The sequence below is a fragment of the Ambystoma mexicanum genome, chromosome 11 (assembly GCF_040938575.1).
Source record: "Ambystoma mexicanum isolate Mex_15411 chromosome 11, UKY_AmexF1_1, whole genome shotgun sequence".
Taxonomy (NCBI): domain Eukaryota; kingdom Metazoa; phylum Chordata; class Amphibia; order Caudata; family Ambystomatidae; genus Ambystoma; species Ambystoma mexicanum.
Window position 1 is genome coordinate 6,697,228 of NC_090934.1, and position 23,629 is coordinate 6,720,856.

The window sequence follows — 23,629 nt, forward strand, 5'->3', positions numbered from 1 at the left end:
GGAAAGATGTTAGTTAAAGGTTATAAACGAATCAAAAAAGAAAAAAAGGGAGGGGTGGGGGTCACAAGGAGCCCAGCAGTTCACCTTTTCACAGGTCACGCTCCATGCACATTCTCCTCGGCTCGTCCTCCAGCCTGGAGCATGCATCGGTGACCACCACTACCGATACCCGACTCTGAGGGCCAGTAAATGAGATTATACCACCCGCACCATCTCAACCTCCCCGTATGCAAAACTATCCAAAACTGACATGGCTCCTCCCGTCTGTGCCTAGTTTCCTCAACGGACAGGAACTCATGCCTTCCTAAATCCATGGTTTACCATCGCCAGCTTGCTTAAGGGTTTTGGAAATTCTCAAGGCTCCTCATCCTACGGCTCACATGTGCCTCTTTTTGGCAGCCATTGCAGAAATCTAAATAAGGATTTGATGAGCAGGAACTAATAATCAGCTCCTTGTTATCCAGCATCTCCGAGCAGGCAAGAGCTACTTCTGGAAACCAAAAGGTATTATATAGCATGTTGCAAATTCAACTACCAAAGGAGACACAACCCAACTATCAATTCTATGTGGCCTACTATGCTTTAAAATCACATTCTGGGTGTGTCTGAATGTTAATTTACCCAAATTCCTAAATCCACAGAGTTAATGTTATATGGATACGTTGTATGGCACCAGTTGGCCCGTTGAGCCAAAATGTAGCTCCTGCCATCACCTCTGGCAGAAGACTAATGGGAATAGGATTCCCATTATATTACCCCTCTGCACCACAAACACAGGGTTTGTACTAAAAGGGACAGATTCTGAAGCCCTCTCCAATTTCCTGCTCAAAAGGGGCAGCAGACCTCCACAAGTACCAGGTTCTGCACTCCTGACTCCCAACGGGTCACCAATGGATGTTGGTGAAGTGGTCAGAGCGGCTTGTGTTCAGAGTAGCCCCCAGAATCACCCCCACAGGGCAGCTGCATGTGTTTCCCCCGACATTATGCACTGCGACTTGTATGAGAGAGTCCTTCTGGCTTGCATCAATGATGGATATTAAATGCACTTCTGCTCGTCCGTCTATCCCTGGGAGGGCTGAGCCCTTCCCTCCTTGACGGCAACCTTTGCTTCTGGAGAAGCGCACCACTTCCTGGGGCCTTGCTCTAAGATCATACGGCCATGCGAAGCATTCTAACGAAAAGCACCTAAGGTACCTGGTAAGAGGGTGTTGTGCGAAGCATCCATTTCGCCCAACGCAAGCACTCCATTTTAGAGCAGCATTTACTGTTTGTTGCTGCTTCTCTTCTGCGTGCAGGCTCCAAAATGTCTGACGCGACTGTTAAGCAGAATCCCATGCAGTACCCTTAGGGAACACTACATGAGATTTTGACTACAAGTGGTAGTACAATTTCACCTTTGGTACAAGCCTGTACTGTGCAGTAAAGTGGTAGCGATGGCTGGGCAGCCAGACTTATCTCAAGAGCAAATTAGCAGTAATAGGGATTACACAAAGGACTACAATTACTGTGACTCAAGCAAACACGGACTCAAGGTTTCTGGTTAAAAAATGTAAGTACATTTATTTTAAAACCTTCTGTTCACAAAACTTCCATTAAATAAAACCACACTAAATATACTACACAACCAATTCCTCTTGTTCAGGTCAATTCAAGGTCAAGTACATTAGGATTTGACAGACCGGTGTTGCGAAACAGATGTTACCAGGGGTTAATACACAATCCCTTTTTGACAGTAATGACAGTTCGGTCTTGCGAAAGAGAACCGTACCCGCAGCAAGAATTGTAACCGTAGTCAAACACACTTAGCACACAGAATAAAAACAAGGGAATAATGGATAAAAATCATAGGCAATACTTTTGTCAAGGCAATCGGATCAGAGGACTTGTTCTAGAGGCAGATAAAAGTCAATAGGCCTACGCCAGTGTCAAATGGAGCAGGGGCTCTGTTGTCAAGGATCACACAGTGAGAACAGTTCAAAATTAACGTTGCCAGGAGTACTGGATATGGTCAAAGGGAGGCAAAAGTTATAAGAAAGGACAAGCCTTTGGCAAGGAAACAGGTTCACCCCAATTCCTCGAGGTCGGATGGAGAGAACGACCAAATAGACAGTACCTTATTCAGATGAAGAAAGCTGGTGCTACGGCAGTTGTTCCTGGTAGTTCCTGCAGACTCACGGTTCCTGAAGCTTCAGTCGGGACAAGGACGACGTCTAGAGCGATCTGCACTACCCTGGGCTGAGGCCAGCAGCAGCAAAGCAATGAATAAAAGGTGCGCTCCTTAAAAACAGGAGAGGGCTCTTCTGATGGCTATCCGGACCACAACAGCTCTGTGCAGTGATTTCGACCCAGAAGAGGATTCACAGGCTGTAGAATATGAGCTGGTTGATCCCACAAGGCTCAAGAGAAGACGACTCCGGACGGGATCTTCTCTGTCATTGAAGGGTAGATAGCTCAGGACTGCAGCAGCGCTTCACTGGGCATCCAGGAGTTGCAGCAGCCTTCTCCGCTTCTCTTCGGTTCTTGTAGTTCCACTTGCGAATCTGGCTTCCAGCCCAAGAGTCCTGCCTTGTATGCCAAAATCCCCCATTCACACAGCCTGGCTGTCAATCACAGCAGGGGGACTGTCCAGCCTGGACAGCCACCTAAGCCAATGAACGGAGCCAAAATAAAACATATGGTCAAGCGGCTTTTATATTCGAGGCTACTACAACAGCCTAAAACATTACCACGTTAGATAAGATAAGCGCGGTAGAAATGTTAGGGTAGATGCCACTGCCACCAGCCAAGTCTTAATGTTGAAGGAGCGAAACAAGGCTCCAGGAGACAGACAAAAAGGGTAAGAGTGAACCCTTTCCAATAGAAACTCTGGAAAGTTGCATTTAGAAGTGTGCCCAATAGCCTCCCTAGAAAAGTGAATTTAGAAGTGTGCTCAATAGCCTCTCTGTGGAAAATTGTATTTAGAAGTTCGCCCAGTAGCCTCTCTGTGGAAAATTGAATTTAGACGTTCGCCCAGTACCCTCTCTGGGAAAGTTGCATTTAGAAGTGTGCTCATTGAAAGAGCTTATAACTCATCATAACACCACCACGCTTACTCTCTCCTTTACATCACCACTCAACTAGAACACAGAGATACTATGACACCATTCGGTAGAACTGTTCTTATATCAACATCCGCCGCTCACTCCACATCATTCTATGTAAACACTGCTGGTTTCACACCCCCAGCCAAGCGTTCTCCTCAGGCCTAACGCAGCCACATCCGTTCCGGATAAATCCTGCCAGAACAAACACATTCTCCTGATATCTCAACCACCACACCTACCGCTAAGAAGCAGCTATTACACGAGTACCGCACGAGCTGCACACATAGCCGGTGCTCACATGCACCTTTTGACTCTCACTCTCTCTACTGATCTGAACTTCGGTTCCCAAGGGCGTTCAACCTACCAGCGCCTTCAGACCATACCAATGGTATATAAGGCGCTATATAAGTGCAAAATAACAACAACAACAATACTCCATGTAAGATGGGGTGTACTGGGTCTGGTTAAAAAGTGACTATATACAGTTTATGGCAACGTTACATATTTCTGGGGGACCGCAAGAAATGGGAGTCCATGGGGGAAGTCGAAAAGACATTCCTGTGTCACTGCACTAAAGGTGCTGTGTGACACACAAGTAAAAAGATGATGCCTAGGGAGGTGGTGACACTCCATAGCCCATGAGCTCAAAACGTACAACACAAAAATACACTGTAAGAGTGGGAAAAAAGGCTCACACTATTACCAAGTGAAAAAAATAAACCCGAGAAATCCAGCAAAGCTGCTGAGGGACTCACTAGGTAAGGGAAATTAGCCATACATGAGAATTCTCCCCAACAGCGATTTAGTTTACAGGTTGCTAAGCAACCCTTGTTGTATGCGATTGGCTAGCGCAGTGCATTTCACTGCACACCACCCACCTGAGGCCAGAGCTGGCATCCGTTTGAAGGCACTCTTTAAAGGCACCAGCCTGTCCATGCCGCATAGGCGCCTCTATGCCCGCAGTTGTCACCATCTCCTTGTACTGCACCTATCCTGCAGGACCTGCTCTACAATCCCCAACACCACTGAAGCACTACAGAGTATACTCTGCGGTAGGCCTGCCACACTTGCAACCACTTCCAAAGTGTACTGGTGTATCTCTGTTCTTCTCACTCGAACTAACTCTTCACACCTATTGCAGTCAGACTTGGCGCCTAGGGACGTGTCACCCTGCTACCGCGATCACCGAGTCAGGAGAGACTATGTACACCAATGTCCCCACTGCAAGTTCACTCTCCCATGTTACGGGCAGCAGAGCGCCTGTACTGGCTGCATGCAATAATATTGTGGTTGCCTGCCATCTAGCCGCCTAAGAAAACATCTGGCACATTTGTCCCTTTTTGCTACGATTGTTACCTGCTGCAATAGTATGCGCGAATAACTGCCACCGTTGCTTCTATATTCGCTAATCTTAGGCACAATAATACAGTACAAATTCCACCTGCAGTTACTATCGCTGATTCTGTGCAGAACAATGCTGTATGCTAGCTAACTTGCCGCCCACTCACCTTTGCTGCTACACTCGCTGATCTTGTGCAGGACAATGCTGTATGCTAGCTAACTTGTCGCCCATTATTATTTCTGCTGTCGCATCAGTTTGTACCCGCTACTCCCGACGGTATATAGGCGCGTTACAAATGCCATATCATATATGTCCATAACTACCTCGTATTGTTTGCTTCCCTGGCGCTCAAGTATACCCCTGCACAATTGCCCAGTGTCCCCACATTCGCCATACTCATCTGTTACACTATCCTCACGTACTGTACACCCTTTATCCAGACCAGCACTAACGTAATCACTGCAGCTCTATTCAGCCCCAACCCTGCGCTTTACAAATAGAGCTCCTACCCTGCCAGGTCCTTCAATCTCATCATGCACACCATAGTAAACACCCATAAGCTACCTTGCCCCAGAGTACTCGGTAAAGACCCACTTTCCTCTGCACTTTGCAGCTCCCTCACCCCCATCTCAATCAGAAGCTACAACCATCCGAGCGGATCTCATAAAAGCCAGATCGCTCATTGCCCATGCCCTGGACATTTCAGATGTCACCACCACCAATAAACTTGACTTCCTAGTGATCACAGAAACATGGTTACAGCCGGCAGCAGGACCTGCTCTCATGTTAGCTGTTCCCAATGAGTATAGCATCATCAGGACTAATCGAACTACCAAAAGAGGAGCTCGAGTAGCCATTATAGCCAAAACTCACTGGCCATCAAAGAGCAATTCCGCACCACTCTCATCCGGGGAACTACTGTCAGTAAAACTCCCCCTCTCACCAGAGCGGGAACTCATCCACAGCCTATACAGACCTCCTGGCCCACTCACCTCATTCGAAGAAGACCTAAACAACCACTTCATGCAAAACACCAAACCTGGATCACAAATACTACTACTTGCCGATCTTAATCTTGGCCTATACGATAAATCGGATACGAATGCCCTGATCATCCAAAACACTGTTTAACTACGCATCTCCGATCCCACGCACAATAAAGGCAGAATCCTAGCTTGGATTGCTGACCTTGACTGCAATACCAAAATCCTCTCCAACTCGCCTTGCGCCTGGTCTGACCACAACGTCAACACCTTTGAAATTCACGACTCCAAACAAGCCTCACCTAAGGACACTCGGGCCCCTCCAGCCTTAACCAGAAATAACCATCTCCCTAGAAAGCATACTCCCTTTACTTAAGCCCATCACCCTGCAACAGCTGCCGCTCGACCCAGATCCTTCCAAAATGGTAGAATTCTACAATCAAAATCTCCTCAAGGCCCTAGATCATCTAGCCCCCCTCAAACGTAGGAAAGCCAAACCACGTGCACATCTGAATAAATGGTTCTCAGCTGAGCTAAAAAATGTACGCAAATCCAAAAGAGATGCAGAGGCAGCCTGGAAAAAAATCTGCATCAGCACAGAACAAGATAAACTACACCACTGCATTCACGGTGTACAAAACAGCGATTTTAGAAACTAAAAGGGGAAATTACAACATCAGAATCTCAGAAGCCAAATCTAGCACCAAGGAATTATTCACCATCCTCAAATGGGAAAACCCCATAGCCACACTAGACACTTGCATAAAAGATGCTCACTGGTGTAAAAGGCCCATCTAAACAAAATTGCTTTACTGCAAGCCAAAATCGAAGCCAGAAAATCTAGCCTGGCTGCCAACAAACTCAGCAGTCCAAATAGCTCAGTGCCAAGGCCCAACACCCAACAACCCCCACCGGCCACACAAACCAAAGCCTTTGAATGCTCCCTGGTGACCACTTCAGAAGTAGAGTCCATCATTATGTCTCAAGCCATCCAAATGTCAAGGAGACATTTGCCCAGCTTCAATTATAAAAGGAGCAAAAGCATGTGCCCCCTTCATAAATGCTTCCTTCGCCTACTGCTGTGCCCAAAAACCTCAAGGATGCCCGGGTCATGCCCTTGCTCAAAAAGCCTAAACTTGATCCTAACATTCCCACTAATTACCGACCTATTACCACAGTGCCTTTTCTCTTAAAAATCTTGGATATGGCAGCCTATGTCCAAATTCAGAACCATCTTGAGACTAACAACCTTCTAGGCCTCAAACAAGCTGGGTTCTGCCCCAGACATGGGACAAACAGCCCTATTGGATTTGAAAATCCAAAGGGATGAGACTAGAGAATGGAAAACTGCCCTTCTCCTACTTGAAGTGTCGGCAGACCACACCAACCACCTAACCACAGCAGCCGCCTTCTCCCAACAAAGCAGCAGCTTGGGTCAACTTCTTCCTCTCAGACAGATCCACAAGTGTCTTCTCCCCTACTGCCTCAGCCGACCCGGCCCCCATTTCATGCGGAGTCCCACAAGGCTCCTGCTTCTCCCCCACCCTATACAACATATTCACAAAGCTCTTATTTGACCTCCTAGACGATCTTGGTCTATCATATACTAACTACGCCGATGACACGCAAATTCGCATCACACTCAGGCAACTATCGAACATATCCCACCCTCCTAAATAACACCTACAGCAAAATTCAGTCCTGAATGGCCATGCATGGATTATGTCTCAATGATGACAAAACAGAGTTGCTACTTATCGGATCTAAATTGAGACTCACCAAACTTCGTCCCAATTACTCCTCCTTCAACATTGATGGCAATCGCCTCGAAGTGGACAATGAAGCCAAAACCTCAGGCTTTTATCTTGAATCACCTTTAACCCTACAAAGACAAGTTAACCCCACCTCATCCACATCCGCCTACATGTCTAAACTAATAAATGCCTGCAGACCCTTTTTGACCACTAGCAGCTGCCATCACCCTTGCAATAGCCCCGATATTGTCCAAATTGGACTATTGCAACACCCTCCATCTCGGCACTAGTCAAAGAAACCTGCATAAGCTTCAAGTACTGCAAAACAATGCCCTCCGGACTGCCGTAAACAATCTACAGTCCCATCATACTTCACAAATCTGACGTAACATGAACTGGCTCCCTATCCAAAGACAGAATCACGGTGAGAACACTCACGATTACCCATAGGTGGCTAATCAATTCTGCCCCCAACTATCTGACCGACAAATTCTCCTGAACAAAAACTGCAGACCGGCCAGAACCACTTCTACACACTGCCTCAACATTTCCAAATTCAGGCTGTCAAAATCAGGAGGGTCCAGCTTCGGTGTGCTTGCAGCCAAGACATGGAACAAGCTACCTCGAATAGACACCGTGTTCCTCTCCTTCTGATGCAAAGTAAAATCCCAGCTACTCTCACAAGCAAACTAATTACCACCTGGCTCTTCCATCACCCCGCAGCTCTCATGTATTTTCCTGTATATTACCTATGTCCTTACTGTAGATGCACATTCCATTACCTTGGTATATACTGTAAGTCTTGTTGACAGTCTGTTGTACATTATGCTCACTATTGTATTTCCTATTTGTATGAATTCTGTAACCATGTTGTTCCTCAAGTAAAGCGCCCAGATATAAGCGAATAAAACAATGTCTTTTGGAACTACCCGGTGTACCGCTTCTGTAAGCTGCCCAAGTACTGGGCCAGAACCCTAGACTTCTGGGTCCTCCACACGCCCTGGATATCGCCCTGTTAGGAACGAGGATCTGTGCGGCTGGCCTCTGGAGCAGGATCCAGAGGGTCACATGCAGTTTAATAGGATCACTGGGAAATAATCCAGTCATGTTCAGGTAAAATTATTTTAAGGGCGCAGTTCAGTGATCCTATAGGTGAACACACTGAGCCGTGGAGGCAAAAGCAGAGTGCGCAGCCAATAACTCAACCCAAGCAAGAGCAGCACAGTGAGCCACGAGGCCGTAATGTAAATCCACATGCCTGGAGGGTACAGCGACCGGAGGAGTTGCCTTGCGAAAGAACAGAAAGTGACAGGTGCTACAGCCGAAAGCCAGCAGTGCCCTTCCCAACTAGGCGTCTGCCAAGAGGAGCAAAGAATAGTCTGCAGTACAAAGAGCAGTGCCAAGCAATGGCACAAGGTGCCAGCCCTCTCCTTGCCATAGACTTCAGAATGCTCGTCGGGCTCTGGACCAATTCTTACATGGACAGAGCAGAGCCACAACCTCCCCCACTGAAAAGAGTCTAGCACGGGCAGCTGGTCCCATCACAGGACTGAAGGAAACTACCTAACCTATATGCCTGCGACAGTTGAGACCATCAGTCCACGATGCGACGCCTTTGAAAAGGAACCTGCATCACATACCAGGAAAAAGTTCCATCAACCAGGCCAACAACAAAAAAATAAAATCCAAGAACCAAAAGACGCAACATTGCCAGGATAAAATGTAAGTGATCCAAGGGGAGGAGCAGAAAATCTGTACCAATGCCTCGAGATATCAGAGTGGCTCCATCTCGGCAGAAGACAGAGCTTTCGCTGGTTGACTGCTGTTATAGCGCCACGCACTGACACTGTGCTCCTCTAGTTCACAGGCACGCTCTGGGTAGTCAGTGCTCTTGCTGCATTTGCACTATAAAATGTCCACAGACACTCCTAGAAAAGAACCCACAGCCTAATTGAGATCTGCACAGACCTTCCAGAAAAGCACCCGCAGCAGAGGCACAAAAAGGCATCGCAAACCGTGGGTATTAATGGCTCACTTGTGAAAGCCCACCAACAGCCGATTCCATCGGCACACAATAATGACAGGTGGCCATCAGCAGCCAATGACAACAGGCAACACCAGCACAAATTGCCCACGAAGGACAAAACCAGCAGTGAACTGCACACACTACCCTCAGACAGGGTCGGACTGGGCCATAACATTTTCTCGGGCACCAATGAAAAAGTGGCCCACCGTTGCAAATGGCTAGTCATTCCTTTAGTGACACTGTTTGAATAGGACCCAAAGGGGGGTTTTTGATGAAAATTGTGAATTTTAAAGAATATTTATTCAGCAACACTGGTCAAAACTATTAGCCGCATAGTGAACTAACTAAAACTGACCCACATTGGCCAAAAAAGTGGGCCACACGAGCATTTTTCATCTTGTTTCGCCCATGGGCCGGTTGCCCTATAGGCCAGTCCAAGCCTGCCCTCAGATGTCTGGTAAGTAACCCAGCAGTGTCCCCAATGGCCATGACACTGATCTGCAGTACTGGGCTCGGTGTCTGGGGTAAAAGCGTGCGTGCACAGCAGACTCGCACAATTGCCTACACATTAGGAGAGGGCTGCCCCTATAGCATTCTCAGGCATCCCTGCCCAATGTGCTCCACACACGGTTGCATGAAAGTACTGGTTACTCTGTCCTCTGCATCCACACAAAGGAAGACCGTCAAGGGAACATGCAAACCTGATTTACTTCTCATCGAAACCATTAACAGAAACCTGCAGCCACAGGCCTTCAGGGCAGCTACTAAGATCGGATGGCTTTGGCACTGCACCCCACAGGCATAGACATCAGGAAGCAAAGACGAGGAATTACAAAAACGCCCAACTCACGAGTCCGACAACAAACATCCTTCCCAAACAATGGGAGGTGCGGTTATGCCACCCGCACTTCCTTGTTTTTCTACAGCAGCAGACGAACTGCTGACAAGTCACAAGAACAGGTGCAAACCTTGTGACACGAAAACAAAGCAGTGCAAGGGCCAAAAAAAGTGTTACAAAGGTGGGGGGGGGGTGGGGGGGGAATGCTCATTAACATACCAATTGAATGTGGCATCACAAGTATTAAGGTGCCCTCTGAATAAAAAGTGGGGGGCTGCTGAAAATAGTAGGGGGGGGGGGACTGTCCATCCGCGTGTACCCTCGACGTCAGTCCCGAGAACACAGCAGGGCCTTACTGCTAACTAGACAGAAATCATCCCACCCAAAGGAGCAAGGGGTGCTGACTCTCTACTGGACACCCCCATCCCAGAGGAGCAGCCTACTGCTGACCAGAGAAAGCATGCACCCCATCCCAAACACAGAAGCAAGGAGCGACTCCCTGCTCGGCAGACAGATGGCATCCCATCCACACTCCAGGAGGGACTTACTTGAGAATCCTTCCTCTCGCGACCCGCAACTCCGGTTCCGCTTGCCCTGCCTTGCATGTCCTGTCCCGCTCTTCGTCTCCATGTGCGCTTTCCCCACGCTTCAGGACCCCCCCCCCTGAATATTTATTGTATACTTTCTGTATTGTGTGCATTCCCTTCTCCCGTAGGGCTCTAGTGTCTTGCATATATTGTACTGTATTTGTAATCCCCTCACTCTATTGTACTGTATTTTTATGCATTTCTTTCACCTCTAGGTCCCCCAGCGTTACTAGTATTCTGTACTGTATTGCATTTCCCCTCTCACTCTTGTTCCCCCCCCCAGTGTATTGTCGCTTATTTTTTTGCACTGTCTGCTGCTATTAGGTCCTCCCCACCAACAGCAAGCATTGTGGTTTGGTTCTCTGTGCTCACGGTACCCGTCCTCTTGTACCTTCTCCTTTGTGTGCCCCTAGTGTGATGACCCCCCTCCTCCTGCTGCTTGGGCTGCCTTCTCTTGCTCTCCACCCGCACCCCTCCATGGTGTTTTCCGTCTCCCCCAACTGCTATTCTATAGACTATCATATCCCTCTCACTAAGTCCGTTAGGAAGAAGCTCAACGGGGACATCCTGGTCTCCAAGCTTCCCCATCGCAGAAACCCACACCAGTGCTTCCTCCAGACCGACCCTCACCGCATCCTCTGCCGTTCCCTCTTCAGGCCCATGGACCCCACATATGGTCTTTGTTCTCTCTTTCTCCTCTCCCATTAATGGCGGCGCTCGTGGGAGGTCCTCCTGGGTCCCTTCCATTCCTCCAAGACCTATCTGAATGGCACCGCCTGTGCCCTCAGGACCAAGATGTTACTCCTACCTTCACATCTCTGGCTCCTCCGCCACTATCCTTTTCCACAACCTCTTTGGCCCACTCATCTGCCACCTCTTCTTCCTCTCGGAATACTCGGCCTACTCCTTCCTCTGCCACCGCTCACATGTCGCTCTGTTCCACAGGCAAAGCTGATCCCTCCCACCTTCTTGGTCATTCGACCCATGAGCATGTGTCAGTGGAGGCCTTCGCCACTATATAGAATCACCGTTCTGTCCAAGAACGAGAGCCTACATGCAATCATGTGGCTCTGATGCCTCTGACAACTCAACCAAACTCTTCAAAATATGCAAGGAGCTGGTTAATCCTGCTGCAGTCTCCACCTCTCCTGTTCCCTCCCAGGCACTTTACACAGCACATGCTTCTCATTTCATCTCTAAAACCCAGGACATCCTGTCCACCCTCTCAATCCCGGGCCCTCTCCAGCCATCTCTCCTCCTTCCCTATGTTCACTCCCAACGAGGTTTCTAAGAAACCCTCTGCCGACCCCTATTGCCCGGTTAACTATCACCCGATCTCCATCACTCCGTTCTTGGGCAAACTTCTGGAAAAGTTGGCTCTCTCTCAGCTGACCCTACACACAATCTATTGGTTGTCTCCAGGACCATCGGTCTGGCTTCAGAGCTGCCAGAAGCACAGAAACTGCTCTCCTGAACACTGGTGAAGACCTGCTAATAGCCTCCCTTCTATCCTCGTTATTCTTGCCCTAGCCTCTCATAGCCTCCCTTCTAGCCTCGTTATTCTTGCTCCATCCCCTAATAGCCTCCCTTCTATCCTCATTATTCTTGCTCCATCCTCCAATAGCCTCCCTTCTAGCCTCGTTATTCTTGCTCTATTCTCTACTAGCCTCCCTTCTATCCCCGTTATTCTTGCTCTATTCTCTACTAGCCTCCCTTCTATCCCCGTTATTCTTGCTCTATTCTCTACTAGCCTCCCTTCTATCCTCATTATTCTTGCTCCATCCTCCAATAGCCTCCCTTCTAGCCTCGTTATTCTTGCTCTATTCTCTACTAGCCTCCCTTCTATCCCCGTTATTCTTGCTCTATTCTCTACTAGCCTCCCTTCTATCCCCGTTATTCTTGCTCTATTCTCTACTAGCCTCCCTTCTATCCCCGTTATTCTTGCCCCATCCTCTCCTAGCCTCCCTTCTAGCCTTGTTATTCTTGCCCCATCCTCTCCTAGCCTCCCTTCTAGCCTCGTTATTCTTGCCCCATCCTCTCCTAGCCTTCCTTCAAGCCTTCCTTCTGTCCCCGTTATTCTTGCCCCATCCTCTCCTAGCTTCCCTTCTGTCCCCGTTATTCTTGCCCCATCCTCTCCTAGCCTCCCTTCTAGCCTCGTTATTCTTGCCCCATCCTCTCCTAGCCTCCCTTCTAGCCTCGTTATTCTTGCCCCATCCTCTCCTAGCCTCCCTTCTTGCATCATTATTCTTGCTCCATCCTTTGTCCGGAGTGTATGCCTGACTGCATACGACCTAATGCTTCCTTTGGATTGGCTACTGGCAACATCATAGCTGCCCACCTATCACCGACAGGCCTGAGAGACGGCCTACCCCCTGACTGAGCTGACCGAGCGCAGCCAGGAGCATCAGCGCGAAACACTGCAAGTCAGCCCCTCATCACTGTCTCCCTGCCTCATCAACACAGACAAGGTAACTTAACTCCCAGCCCTCGTGAAGGCTCGCAACACACGTACTCGCTGCCGCGCCTTCCAAAATAGACTTAATGCCCAAAGCGTTGTGTTCCATGCGCTTGCTGTATGACCTGTTCTGATCCTCTGTCGTACCTCCTCTGATTGCACATTGTCACCAGCTAGTAGAAATCCCCTCTACGACTGGTGTGTATGCCACATATCCCGGTCTAATGCTCCATTCCATCTATACGACCACCTTTGAACTGACGCCCAGCAGCCCAGCAAAACCAAACTGAGGTCAATGTTTGTACAGCTAACTGCACTTCTCCCATGCATATTACATGTCACGCTTGGCACATGATACTTGCCTGACTGGTTTTACATGCAAATAATAATATGTTGTTTTAGAAGTGTTATTCTAGCATGTATCAGCCTACTATCTTGCATTAGTGATTTTGCACCTAGAGCCTTTTCCGCATCTTATATGCTGTATACAGCACCTGCACTGCTGTACACGTGACTCATGCCCCACTGATAGGAAAGCCCTTACTAGCCCCGCTTTTGCTCCCCCCATTTTTGTCATTGTACTTACTGCTCCGTTTCCATGTGTCTCCATGCGCCTGCCTACACCTGCCTAGCATGTACCCCTAGCTGTTACCGCACAGCATTTAGCCGCAGAGTGTATTTTCAAATCTAGGCACTGTCCCATTGCAACCTAGCCCTAGTGTGTACCAGACCTGCATTGTGTAACCGTGCGCCCAGACCATGATCTCCTGGCTCACTCTCACCATGTTCCCTTTCTGCATCATGCCGGACAATGTACACTGTAGAGGCAACATCTTCATAACAGTCAATGGTTTAGCCAATCTTGGTTGCCCAAGGCACTACCCGATCCCTTGCCCCACGCCCTTCCTACCCTCCCAGCCGCCTTTTCCACCTAACCACCACTCACCTTACTTCCTCCGCAGACAACAGCTCCCTAGCCAATGCGACCTCTAACAAAACTCCCAATCACAGTACATTTAGTGCTCCATGTCACTGTGTCCCCCACACTGAAATCACCAGAACCCCTACGTTCAACCAACCCAGACATCACTGCCCGCAACAACAGACTAGGCACTAGGCTGCCCCTTACAAATAGCATCCACCCTGCCAAACAACACCAAAACTAAGAAGAAATTAAAGACCCCCAATAAGCCCGACCCACTCCCCCTAAAAGGAGCCTTACTCAATGCCAGATCCCTGGCCGCACACCCCACAGAAATTGCGGACACCATTCTAACCTATGATCTTGACTTCCTTGCCCTAAGGGAAACATGGCTACACGAGGCCTCAGGACCACATTTATCGTTAGCCATTCCTGCCAACTACTCCATCCTCAGAGCCGACAGACCTAATGGTAAGGGAGGAGGCGTAGCGATCAATTCCAAATCACTACTAGGCTGCAGACTAGCTTCCACCCTATCACTTAAATCCTGTGAGTTACTCAAAATCAAGTTACAAACTTCCCCCACAAGTATGATCACATTACACCTTATATATAGACCCCAGGCCCTCCTGGAGCCTTCGAGGAAGACATTACAGCGCTCATCACTGGAAACTCCAAGCCACTAGCACAAACTTATCCTCGGCGACTTCAATCTTGGTTACAACGACCCCAAGGACACACCAGCCACATCCTTAGCAAACGCCCTAACTGAGCACGGATTCGCTCAACTCAGTATCTCACCGACTCACCAGAAAGGCAGAATTCTCGACTGGGTAGCAACTCTTTACTGCAACACCTGCAAAGATTCCCAACCACTTACATGGGCAGATCATTACCTTATCTCACTTGAAATTCACATCAACCAGGCCACTCCTAAGAAACGGCCCTTGGCACCAGCCTGCCCAACCAGAAACAAGCGCAACATCACTGCCGAAGCCCTATTACCTCTGGTCCTACCCACCCTTAACGCTCTACCAGACAATGCTGACCCTAACCTACTAGTTGACACCTTCAACAATTCCATGGCTACCGCCATCGATACCATTGCCCCTTTGAAACTATGTAAAAGTAAACCAATAAACCACTTGAATTCGTGGTACACTCCCGAACTCAAACTACTCAGGAAAAAGAAAGCCAAACTAGAACTACTATGGAAAACCAACCCATCACTTGGGAACAAATCCAATCTCAAGAACATCTCTGCGCTATACAAAAGTGAGATAATTTGCACTAAAAAAGATGCCTATAATGTCAGGATTGACCAGGCAGGCTCTTCCACCAAAGAATTATTTAAAATTCTAAAAGGAGCTAGAAAACCCCAATCCCCCCTCAAGACAACTGCTCAAAAGATAAACCCTGGTGCACCAGCATCCAGAATGTCCTCAACAATAAAATCAGAGGGCTCCAAACCAAAATTGAGGACAAACGTCAACAACTCTTTAGCAACAAAAGTACTAACCCAAGCTTAAGCCCACCAACACCTAGCAAAGCCAATATAGGCTTCACCTTTAAGAAAGTAACTAAGTCCAAAAAATCATCACTTCCCTAAAACCTTCTAATTGCAAAGGGGACAGCTGCCCTGCCCAAATAATAAAAGATGCTGCCAGAGACCTCTCCCCTTTTATCACTAAGCTAATCAACCTTTCATTTGCTAACAATTCTGTTCCCCAACAACCTAAAACAATCTTGGGTGCTCCCTCTCCTAAAAAAACAATCCCTAGACCCAGCCATACCAACTAATTATAGACCCATCACCACAGTCCCTTTTCTGTTAAAAATCCTAGACCGAGGCGCCTACATCCAGATTAAGGAGTACTTAGAATCTAACCAACTGCTAGGTATACGTCAATCTGGCTTCAGACCTCAACATGGAACAGAAACCGCTCTGGTTGACCTCAAAAGCCAGATTGACGAAATCAAATAAAGGCAATGCAGCCATCCTACTGCTCTTAGACCTCTCGGCGGCCTTCGATTTAGTCGATCACGAGATCCTATGCAACCACCTATCCATCGCAGCCCACTTCTCCTCCTCTGCCTCTTCATGGATACAATCCTTCCTGGCGAATAGAACCATGCGAGTCTTCTCCACAACAGCTGCTGCTGACCCGATCCCCATCACCTGCAGAGTCCCACAAGGCTCCTGTGTCTCCCCCACCTTGTACAATATATTTACGAAGCCACTATTCGACAAACTGGACCGTCTGGGTGTCACCTACACCAACTATGCAGATGACACCCAGATTCTCCTCACCATCTCAGGCAACTACAATACAGACGTCACCCGGATCAGCGAAATCTTCTCCATTATTCAGGCATGGATGGCCACCCACGGCCTCTGCCTGAATGATGAGAAGACGGAGCTTCTGCTGGTCGGCTCTCCTAATAACCTGTCTAAACTCAGTCCCAGCTACAAGAACATTATCATAGACGGGAATACTATCCCCATCGATAAAAGTGTGAAAACCTTATGTTTCCACCTTGATGCCAACACCAACCTCTCCAAACAAATCAACTCAATCGCCTCGGCCACTGCTTATACAGGTAAGCTAATCAGGGCTAGCAGACCCTTCCTATCCCCCCCACCCCCGACAGCTGCCTCACTCTGGCCAGAGCACTCATTCAATCCAAACTAGACTATTGTAACAGCCTGTACCTAGGAACCAACCAGTCGGTCACTAACAAACTCCAGGTTCTCCAGAACAATGCTCTGCGTGCAGCGCTCAGCATCCCAAGGCATGAGCACATCTCCACAACCTGGAAAGCGTGTAAATTGCTTTCCATACAGCAACAAATTGACCTCAAAACTATCTGCCTCACTTATAAGGCCTTAAACAACCTAGCCCCACCGTACCTCTCCAACAAATTCACTTAAAAATCCACATCCAGAACCACTAGATCATCCAACTCCTTATGCCTGCTAGTGCCCAGATTTGCCTTAAAAAGAGCAGGAGGTGCTAGCTTCACGGTACTAGCCTCCCAACTTTGGAACACCCTACCACTCAAAATTAAAACCACTGAGTCCTTCCCGATCTTTAGGAAACTTGTTATTGGCTGGTTATTGAACAAAAAGTAGCATTTACCCTCACTCTAATATCTAACAGGCGCAACCATACCTGTATTATATGTAAATTGTTGTACTATGTACATACAAAAAGAAGCATTTACCCTCACTCTAATATCTAACAGCCGCAACCATACCTGTATTATATGTAAATTGTTGTACTATGTACATTTTTTTGTAAATTGCTGTACTTTGTAAATGTAAATGCATATCTCATGCCTATAACCGCTTCAAGCGCCCTTCTACCCACAGGTCCGGAGCGCTCTCCAAATAAATTAAACAAACAAACATCCTCTCATAGCCTTCCTTCTAGCCTCGTTATTCTTGCTCCACCCTCTAGCCTCCCTTCTATCCTCGTTATTCTTGCTCCATCCTCTGCTAGCCTCGTTATTTTTGCTCCACCCTCTACTAGCCTCATTATTCTTGCCTCATCCTCCAATAGCCTCCCTTCTAGCCTTGTTGTTCTTGCCCATCCTCTCACAGCCTCCGTTATATCCTCGTTATTCTTGCCCCATCCTCTCACAGCCTCCCTTCTATCCTCGTTATTCTTGCTCCAGCCTCTCAGCCTCCCTTCTATCCTCGTTATTCTTGCTCCATCCTCACAGCCTCCCTTATATCCTCGTTATGCTTGCTGCATCCACTCACAGCCTTCCCTCTATACTCGTTATGCTTGCTGCATCCAATCACAGCCTCCCTTCTAGCCTCGTTATTCTTGCTCCAGCCTCCCTTCCATCCTCGTTATTCTTGCTGCATCCTCTCACAGCATCCCTTCTATCCTCGTTATTCTTGCTGCATCCTCACAGCCTCCCTTCTAGCCTCGTTATTCTTGCTCCATCCTCTCACAGCCTCCCTTTTATTTTTGTTATTCTTGCTGCATCCTCTCATAGCCTCCCTTCGATCCTCGTTATTCTTGCTGTATCCTCTCCCAGCCTCCCTTCTATCCTCGTTATTCTTGCTCCATCCTCTCACAGCCTCCCTTCTAGCCTCGTTATTCTTGCTGCATCCACTCACAGCCTCCCTTCTATCCTCGTTATTCTTCCTGCATCCTCTTGCAGCCTCCCTTCTAGCCTCGTTATTCTTCCTGCATCCTCTCGCAGCCTCCCTTCTATCCTCGTTATTCTTCCTGCATCCTCTCGCAGACTCCCTTCTATCCTCGTTATTCTTCCTGCATCCTCTCGCAGCCTCCCTTCTATCCTCATTATTTTTCCTGCATCCTCTCGCAGTCTCCCTTCTATCCTCGTTATTCTTCCTGCATCCTCTCACAGCCTCCCTTCCATCCTCGTTATTCTTGCTGCATCCTCTCACAGCATCCCTTCTATCCTCGTTATTCTTGTTCCATCCTCGCAGCCTCCCTTCTAGCCTCGTTATTCTTGCTCCACCCTCTACTAGCCTCCCTTCTATCCTCGTTATTCTTCCTGCATCCTCTCACAGCCTCCCTTCTATTCTTGATATTCTTGCTGCAGCCTCTCGCAGCCTCCCTTCTAGCCTCGTTATTCTTCCTGCAGCCTCCCTTCTATCCTCGTTATTCTTGCTGTATCCTCTCCCAGCCTCCCTTCTATCCTCGTTATTCTTGCTCCATCCTCTCGCAGCCTCCCTGCTATCCTCGTTATTCTTGCTCCATCCTCTCACAGCCTCCCTTCTAGCCTCGTTATTCTTGCTGCATCCACTCACAGCCTCCCTTCTATCCTCGTTATTCTTCCTGCATCCTCTTGCAGCCTCCCTTCTAGCCTCGTTATTCTTCCTGCATCCTCTCGCAGCCTCCCTTCTATCCTAGTTATTCTTGCTCCATCCTTATAGCCTCCCTTCTATCCTCGTTATTCTTCCTGCATCCTCTCGCAGCCTTCCTTCTATCCTCGTTATTCTTCCTGCATCCTCTCGCAGCCTCCCTTCTATCCTCGTTATTCTTCCTGCATCCTCTCGCAGCCTCCCTTCTATCCTCGTTATTCTTGCTCCATCCTTATAGGCTCCCTTCTATCCTCGTTATTCTTCCTGCATCCTCTCGCAGCCTCCCTTCTATCCTCGTTATTCTTCCTGCATCCTCTCGCAGACTCCCTTCCATCCTCGTTATTCTTCCTGCATCCTCTCGCAGCCTCCCTTCTATCCTCGTTATTCTTCCTGCATCCTCTCGCAGCCTCCCTTCTATCCTCGTTATTCTTCCTGCATCCTCTCACAGCCTCCCTTCCATCCTCGTTATTCTTGCTGCATCCTCTCACAGCATCCCTTCTATCCTCGTTATTCTTCCTGCATCCTCTCGCAGACTCCCTTCCATCCTCGTTATTCTTCCTGCATCCTCTCGCAGCCTCCCTTCTATCCTCGTTATTCTTCCTGCATCCTCTCGCAGCCTCCCTTCTATTCTCGTTATTCTTCCTGCATCCTCTCACAGCCTCCCTTCCATCCTCGTTATTCTTGCTGCATCCTCTCACAGCATCCCTTCTATCCTCGTTATTCTTGTTCCATCCTCACAGCCTCCCTTCTAGCCTCGTTATTCTTGTTCCACCCTCTACTAGCCTCCCTTCTATCCTCGTTATTCTTCCTGCATCCTCTCACAGCCTCCCTTCTATTCTTGTTATTCTTCCTGCATCCTCTCACAGCCTCCCTTCTATTCTTGTTATTCTTCCTGCATCCTCACAGCCCCCCTCCAGTCTCTATTCTTGATATTCTTGTTCCACCCTCTACTAGCCTCCCTTCTAGCCTCGTTATTCTTGCTGCATCCTCTCACAGCCTCCCTTCTAGCCTCGTTATTCTTGCTGCATCCTCTCGCAGACTCCCTTCCATCCTCGTTATTCTTCCTGCATCCTCTCGCAGCCTCCCTTCTATCCTCGTTATTCTTCCTGCATCCTCTCGCAGCCTCCCTTCTATCCTCGTTATTCTTCCTGCATCCTCTCACAGCCTCCCTTCCATCCTCGTTATTCTTGCTGCATCCTCACAGCATCCCTTCTATCCTCGTTATTCTTGTTCCATCCTCACAGCATCCCTTCTATCCTCGTTATTCTTGTTCCATCCTCACAGCCTCCCTTCTAGCCTCGTTATTCTTGTTCCACCCTCTACTAGCCTCCCTTCTATCCTCGTTATTCTTCCTGCATCCTCTCACAGCCTCCCTTCTATTCTTGTTATTCTTCCTGCATCCTCTCACAGCCTCCCTTCTATTCTTGTTATTCTTCCTGCATCCTCACAGCCTCCCCTCTATTCTTGATATTCTTGTTCCACCCTCTACTAGCCTCCCTTCTAGCCTCGTTATTCTTGCTGCATCCTCTCACAGCCTCCCTTCTAGCCTCGTTATTCTTGCTGCATCCTCACAGCCTCCCTTCTAGCCTCGTTATTCTTGCTGCATCCTCACAGCCTCCCTTCCATCCTCGTTATTCTTGCTGCATCCTCTCACAGCATCCCTTCTATCCTCGTTCTTCTTGTTCCATCCTCACAGCATCCCTTCTATCCTCGTTATTCTTATTCCATCCTCACAGCCTCCCTTCTAGCCTCGTTATTCTTATTCCACCCTCTACTAGCCTCCCTTCTATCCTCGTTATTCTTCCTGCATCCTCTCACAGCCTCCCTTCTATTCTTGTTATTCTTCTTGCATCCTCTCACAGCCTCCCTTCTATTCTTGTTATTCTTCCTGCATCCTCACAGCCTCCCCTCTATTCTTGATATTCTTGTTCCACCCTCTACTAGCCTCCCTTCTAGCCTCGTTATTCTTGCTGCATCCTCTCACAGCCTCCCTTCTAGCCTCGTTATTCTTGCTGCATCCTCACAGCCTCCCTTCTAGCCTCGTTATTCTTGCTGCATCCTCACAGCCTCCCTTCCATCCTCGTTATTCTTGCTGCATCCTCTCACAGCATCCCTTCTATCCTCGTTCTTCTTGTTCCATCCTCACAGCATCCCTTCTATCCTCGTTATTCTTGTTCCATCCTCACAGCCTCCCTTCTAGCCTAGTTATTCTTGTTCCACCCTCTACTAGCCTCCCTTCTATCCTCGTTATTCTTCCTGCATCCTCTCACAGCCTCCCTTCTATTCTTGTTATTCTTCCTGCATCCTCTCACAGCCTCCCTTCTATTCTTGTTATTCTTCCTGCATCCTCACAGCCTCCCCTCTATTCTTGATATTCTTGTTCCACCCTCTACTAGCCTCCCTTCTAGCCTCGTTATTCTTGCTGCATCCTCTCACAGCCTCCCTTCTATTCTTGTTATTCTTCCTGCATCCTCACAGCCTCCCCTCTATTCTTGATATTCTTGTTCCACCCTCTACTAGCCTCCCTTCTAGCCTCGTTATTCTTGCTGCATCCTCTCACAGCCTCCCTTCTAGCCTCGTTATTCTTGCTGCATCCTCACAGCCTCCCTTCTAGCCTCGTTATTCTTGCTGCATCCTCACAGCCTCCCTTCCATCCTCGTTATTCTTGCTGCATCCTCTCACAGCATCCCTTCTATCCTCGTTATTCTTGTTCCATCCTCACAGCATCCCTTCTATCCTCGTTATTCTTGTTCCATCCTCACAGCATCCCTTCTATCCTCGTTATTCTTGTTCCATCCTCACAGCCTCCCCTCTATTCTTGATATTCTTGTTCCACCCTCTACTAGCCTCCCTTCTAGCCTCGTTATTCTTGCTGCATCCTCTCACAGCCTCCCTTCTAGCCTCGTTATTCTTGCTGCATCCTCACAGCCTCCCTTCTAGCCTCGTTATTCTTGCTGCATCCTCACAGCCTCCCTTCCATCCTCGTTATTCTTGCTGCATCCTCTCACAGCATCCCTTCTATCCTCGTTATTCTTGTTCCATCCTCACAGCATCCCTTCTATCCTCGTTATTCTTGTTCCATCCTCAGCCTCCCTTCTAGCCTCGTTATTCTTGTTCCACCCTCTACTAGCCTCCCTTCTATCCTCGTTATTCTTCCTGCATCCTCTCAAAGCATTCCTTCTATTCTTGTTATTCTTCCTGCATCCTCTCAGCCTCCCTTCTATTCTTGTTATTCTTCCTGCATCCTCACAGCCTCCCCTCTATTCTTGATATTCTTGTTCCACCCTCTACTAGCCTCCCTTCTAGCCTCGTTATTCTTGCTGCATCCTCTCACAGCCTCCCTTCTAGCCTCGTTATTCTTGCTGCATCCTCACAGCCTCCCTTCCATCCTCGTTATTCTTGCTGCATCCTCACAGCCTCCCTTCTAGCCTCGTTATTCTTGCTGCATCCTCACAGCCTCCCTTCCATCCTCGTTATTCTTGCTGCATCCTCACAGCCTCCCTTCCATCCTCGTTATTCTTGTTCCATCCTCACAGCATCCCTTCTATCCTCGTTATTCTTGTTCCATCCTCACAGCCTCCCTTCTAGCCTCGTTATTCTTGTTCCACCCTCTACTAGCCTCCCTTCTAGCCTAGTTATTCTTGCTGCATCCTCACAGCCTCCCTTCTAGCCTCGTTATTCTTCCTGCATCCTGTTTTTGGAGCCCCGGAGGCGGTATATTCACATCACTCACCGCAGGGACGCCATACACGTGCCCGGGAATACTCCCACCCACCCACCCCCGGCCCGCACTCACTCACCGGGCCCCCGCCGCCTCGAAGAGCTCGGCCCACTGCTTGGGGTCGAAGAACTCGCCGGTGAAGCCGGCGGCGAAGTCGGCGTAGGTGGCCCCGGGCGGGCAGCAGCGCTGCATGAAGCTCACGTAGTCCGGCCTCTGCTCGGCCTGCCAGTGCCACCAGAACCACTCGGAGCCGAAGGAGGGCACCGAGAAGACGCCCCAGTGCACGAAGACGCCGAACTTGGCCTCGTCGTACCAGGCGGGCAGCGGGCGCGCGTCCAGGGACGCCCAGTCCGGGGTGTAGCGGGGAGGCGGAGGGGGGGTTCTGGTGGCCCGGGCCTTGGCGGCCTGGAGGCCCGGCAGGGCGAGCAGGAGCGCGAGGAGCGGGAGCGGCAGCATCATCATGAGACCGACTGAGGGCAGGGCCGGGCCGCGGGGCAGGTATACACTGAAGGGTGCGGGGCTTCCGCCACACTCTGCGCCGCGGCAGCCACTTCCGCCACACTCCTGAGGCCCTCCTGCGCACGCGCTGACTGCGCGCAAGCGCACAAAGGGCGCCGCGACCCGCCAGGTGACACGGGCCCACGGCGCGCATGCGTAGAACCAGGCCGGCCTGACAGCTCGAGTCAGCTGACCGGTGTCACGCCTGCGCGAGGAGTGTAAACGTCCCGCGGCAGAGCGCGTGGTAGACCTTCCAAAGGGCGCCGCGACCCGCCAGGTGACACGTGCCACCGGCGCGCATGCGTAGAACCAGGCCGGCCTGACAGCTCGAGTCAGCTGACCGGCGTCACGCCTGCGCGAGGAGTGTAAACATCCCGGGGCAGAGCGCGTGGCCAGCGCTCAGAGGGGCTAAATATAGACCTCCCAAAGGGCGCCGCGACCCGCCAGGTGACACGTGCCCCCCGCGCGCATGCGTAGAACCAGGCCGGACTGACAGCTCGAGTCAGCTGACCAGCGTCACGTGTGCGCGAAGCCAGGGCGCCTGCGCGTGGGGTGTAAACATCCCAAGCTAGCG

The 23,629-nt window shown here is 49.4% G+C and overlaps 1 protein-coding gene across 1 annotated transcript in view; it reads right to left on the minus strand.

Moving 5' to 3' along the window:
• The window catches only part of FUCA1 (alpha-L-fucosidase 1), a 213,996-nt gene extending 190,751 nt beyond the window's left edge, over nt 1–23,245 (minus strand). The window contains exon 1 of the mRNA XM_069622383.1: nt 22,637–23,245. Within this exon, the coding sequence (XP_069478484.1) occupies nt 22,637–23,019 (383 nt within the window). The 5' untranslated portion in view covers nt 23,020–23,245. The remainder of the gene's footprint in view (nt 1–22,636) is intronic.
• Between the last annotated feature and the right edge of the window lie 384 nt (nt 23,246–23,629).